Source organism: Triticum aestivum, chromosome 5A, assembly GCF_018294505.1.
Source record: "Triticum aestivum cultivar Chinese Spring chromosome 5A, IWGSC CS RefSeq v2.1, whole genome shotgun sequence".
NCBI lineage: Eukaryota > Viridiplantae > Streptophyta > Magnoliopsida > Poales > Poaceae > Triticum > Triticum aestivum.
The window spans coordinates 689,791,405-689,795,266 of NC_057806.1; the positions used below are offsets into that span (position 1 = coordinate 689,791,405).

Consider the following 3,862-nt stretch of genomic DNA (forward strand, 5'->3'; position numbering starts at 1 on the left):
GAAGAGCAAGTAGCTATGTTCCTCCATGGTATTGGTTATAACCAGAGGTTCACTGTTGTACACAACACCTTCAGGAAATCAATGGAGACAATCTCCACATACGTCAAGCAAGTGTATCCATACTTCAAGGTGAGCACTCACAGTATGTAGTTCATGGCTTGATATGCTGTTATTGTTCTGTTGTAGCCATATCACCATCGTGTGATGCCATTCTAGGAATGCATTTGGGCAATAGATGGTACTCATGTCACTACCAGAGTGTTGAGGTCACAAGCTGCATCATATAGTAGGAGGAAGCACTACACATGCCAGAGTATGCTTGTTGTCGTTGACTTCGATCTAAAGTTCACATATGTATTGGCTGACTGGTAAGGATCAACACATGATGCTAACATTCTCAGTGTCAGCATGAGTTGTCATGATGGCATCAACATCCACGATGGCAAGTTCTACCTAGGAGATGCTGGCTATGAATATCGGCCATGTGTTCTTCCACCCTTCAAGAAAACCATGTATCATCTAAACGAGTTCTCTGGTAGGAACTATCCCGGGACTCCTTAGGAACAATTCAATCTTAGACACTTCAGCCTTAGAGCATCGGTTGAGAGGGCATTTGGAATTCTGAAGAGTAGGTTTAAGGTGCTGGATCAGAAGCCATTCCACCCTTATCCTACCCAGGTCAAGCTTTTTCTTGTGTGTTGCATCATTCATAACCGGATCTTGCAATGGGGAACTGATAAACTTGTGCCGGAGGAAAAAGATGTGACTCATGATGAGGTGATCAACTCCGGCCATGGTGTGGAGGCATTTAACAACGAAGCATGGAAGAACAAAAAGATGGAGTGGGCTCAGACAATGTGGGGTAACAGAGGTCAGATAATGATCTGAAGAAGTGGAAGAAGATGATGAAGCAACACAACAGCGGTATAAGAAGAGGAAGAGGATGAACTTTCACCTAGTTAGTATCGTTGACCTTTTTCCTATTCAATCATATTGGCTCTTAATAACTTGTACTGTCCTTTGCTAGTAGGTAGGATAAACTGCCATTTGTTTTCTTGTTAGAAGAAGACAATGTTCACTGTGTGAAAAGATCACCACTAGTGAGAAGTGATGATCACATCAATAGTCGTTTGCAACCAAACAATGTGTTTTTGTCTGACAACAGTGACACAGGCAACCAAACAGCGTGCTAACTAATTGCTCTACTCACGCACGAAGCCTAATACAGACAACCAAACTATATGTAGATGTTGATTTTTAGTCTGCATTAGATCTAATAGACCCAATCAGCACAAAGTATGCAAAATGCCCTAAAACTCACCCCTTGTTTTGGAAACGTCCAACCCCAAGGGAGAAAGGCCACGGGCGCAATCATGCGGCCGTCAATGCGTACGAGCGGAGCCCCTCCCTTGTCCAAAGCATCGGGCTCATATGGAACGCCCGGTCGACGAGTCCAATCGAACGAGACAATTCGGGCCTTCTGTTCGCCCATGCACGCGCGCACAGCACCATGGCCATCTCGTAGTACGTAGTACTTCCAGAGCGTGCGTGCGTGCGGCACTGTGGCATCTCTCACTTCCCTGACACCAACGGCGCAGGCTACTACAGGACATGTATATGCACATCGGAATCTCACTGACAAAATACAGAAGTACTACTAGTACTACATGCGTGCATGTCACCGACCACCAAGTCAATCGACCTCTAGTCTACTAGTACTCGTATATGGTAGTATAATACACATGGATCTCATAGTTCAGCTCTTTCTTACAGAAACACGATCACTCATTGGACACTGCTACTACTAAAATATGTATATATGCATGTTACATCTACCAAGCGAGGAATATGTTTATACGGTTGTTGGACACAAACTAGAGCAGTCGGATACTCAGAAGTTCCAGTCCGGTTGACTGCTTGAGGCACTGATCATGTCCTCCGACGCCTGCCAGAGCCGCGCGGCCTCGCCGCGGCTTGCCGCGGCCGGCGACGGCAGCGCCTCGTTGCAGTCGGCGAGGTAGCGGCCGGACACACCGGCCAGCCTCGGGTGCACCGCCGCGTAGCACGTGGTCGCCGCAGCCTGCACGCGAGAAGAGAGGGCGTCAGCAAGGAGAAGCGAGCGGCGCATGAACTCTGAAATAGCAGGCAAAGCCTTGCCCTCCGGCGCGGCGCCGGCAGGCGGGGCTGGGCGCAGAACAGAGATGTATGCATGGCTCGGGGCCTGCCCGACACATGGAGCTAGCAAGGGCCGGGTTTAATTAGAGGGGATGTGTGGTGGGCGGCACCGTAGATTAATCACCTGTGGGATGGTCTTGAGCAGCTTGGACAGCAGCACGAAGACGAGATCTGTGATGAGGCCCTCTCGGTCGCGGTTGAGGCGCGTCCTCACGATGCCCGGGTGCACGCAGTTCACCGTCACGTCCGCGCCCATCTCCTGAAAAACCACAAGGCCCAAACGGAAGACAAAATTAACCTCTGAAGGACAGTTAGTCGAGTTGAAATGGCAAAAGGAGAGGAAAGCAACGGACCTGGAGGCGGGCGGCGAGCTCCTTGGTGTGCAGCACATTGGCGAGCTTCGACATCGCGTAGGCCTGCGTTGCGTCGTAGGGTCTGGACGCACGTACGTGCACATGCACATGCCAATGTTAATTACTAGCGGCGGCGGCTAAACAATGGCCAAACAATCAGCGTTAGGTGAAGGACTGATGAAAGATGCGATGCTTACATCTTGCGGCGGGTGACGAGCTGGAGGTAGTCGGCCCAGTCGCCGGAGAACCAGCCGTGCACGCTGGACGACACGTTCACGATGCGGCCCTGCACCCCCGTGGCCGCCGCAGTCTCCGCCATCTTTCCCAGCAAGAGCTTCGTCAGCAGGAAATGGCCGAGGTAGTTGGTGGCGAAGGTCATCTCGACGCCGTCCTCGGACAGCGCGAGCTGGCCGTGCGAGAACTTGCCGGCGTTGTTGATGAGGAGGTGGACGGGCAGGCCGAGGGAGAGGAAGCGGCGGGCGAAGGCGCGGACGGAGGCGAGCGAGCTGAGGTCGAGGTGCAGCACGAGGACGTCGGCGCCCGGGCACTCGCCAAGGATGCGCGCGCGCATGTCCTCGGCGGCCTTGACGCTCCGCGCCGGGATGACGACCCTCGCCCCGCGCTTGGCCAGAACCCGCGCCGTCTCCGCCCCGATCCCCGACGTGGCGCCGGTGATGATGGCGGTGAGCGAGGCGAGGTCCGGGCAGGCGGCCGTGACCTCCTCGGCGGTGGACTTGGAGCCGAACCCGCTGGCGCCCGGGGAGCCCAGCAGGTACCTGGCCGCCTGCAGCATCGTCGGCCTCCGCACCGCAGGTCTATCGTCTTGATGGACGCTCGGCACGCCCGCGGGGCTAGCTCGCTAGCTTGCCAGAGAGGAGAGCTAGGCGATGGGGAGGAGCTGAGGAAGTTATGGCGCCCGCCCGCATTTATACAAAGCTCGGGGACCTCGCCCGCGCCGGGACAGGACCGGGGCGATCGAAAAAATAATCTACCACTACGGGAAGTACACTGCGGAAAGGCAAGGGGACGACGGGGCGCATTGACCGTGCGAATCAAGGAGCGACCCACCTCGGTCGGGAGGACGGAAAAACTAGCCAACGTCCGTGCGCGCGTGGCCGGCGACTGCCATCGCGGCCGATCGGCGCCGCCCAGCTAGCCGCGACAGCAGGCATCGTTGGCCTCGCTGCCGTTCGTGGCATTATTGCTGTCGAATTTCAATTGAGTTGACGGCAGAGGTCGGTAGCAGACCTGCATCCTGCCGGTGCCGGGACAAACCAACCAAGCCAGGATGTCCAGTCGTAATGGCGGAGAGTGGATAAGGGCGCAGGCACATC

At 54.8% G+C, this 3,862-nt stretch overlaps 1 protein-coding gene across 1 annotated transcript; it reads right to left on the reverse strand.

Annotated features, from left to right (window-relative positions):
* Positions 1-1,687: 1,687 nt before the first annotated feature.
* Positions 1,688-3,485, reverse strand: LOC123108435 (short-chain dehydrogenase TIC 32 B, chloroplastic). The gene is made up of 4 exons (XM_044530224.1): positions 2,726-3,485; positions 2,529-2,610; positions 2,300-2,434; positions 1,688-2,080 (listed from the first exon to the last, which is right to left on the reverse strand). The coding sequence occupies exons 1-4, from the start codon at positions 3,319-3,321 to the stop codon at positions 1,892-1,894; spliced, it is 1,002 nt and encodes a 333-aa protein (XP_044386159.1). The 5' UTR covers positions 3,322-3,485; the 3' UTR covers positions 1,688-1,891.
* Positions 3,486-3,862: the final 377 nt, after the last annotated feature.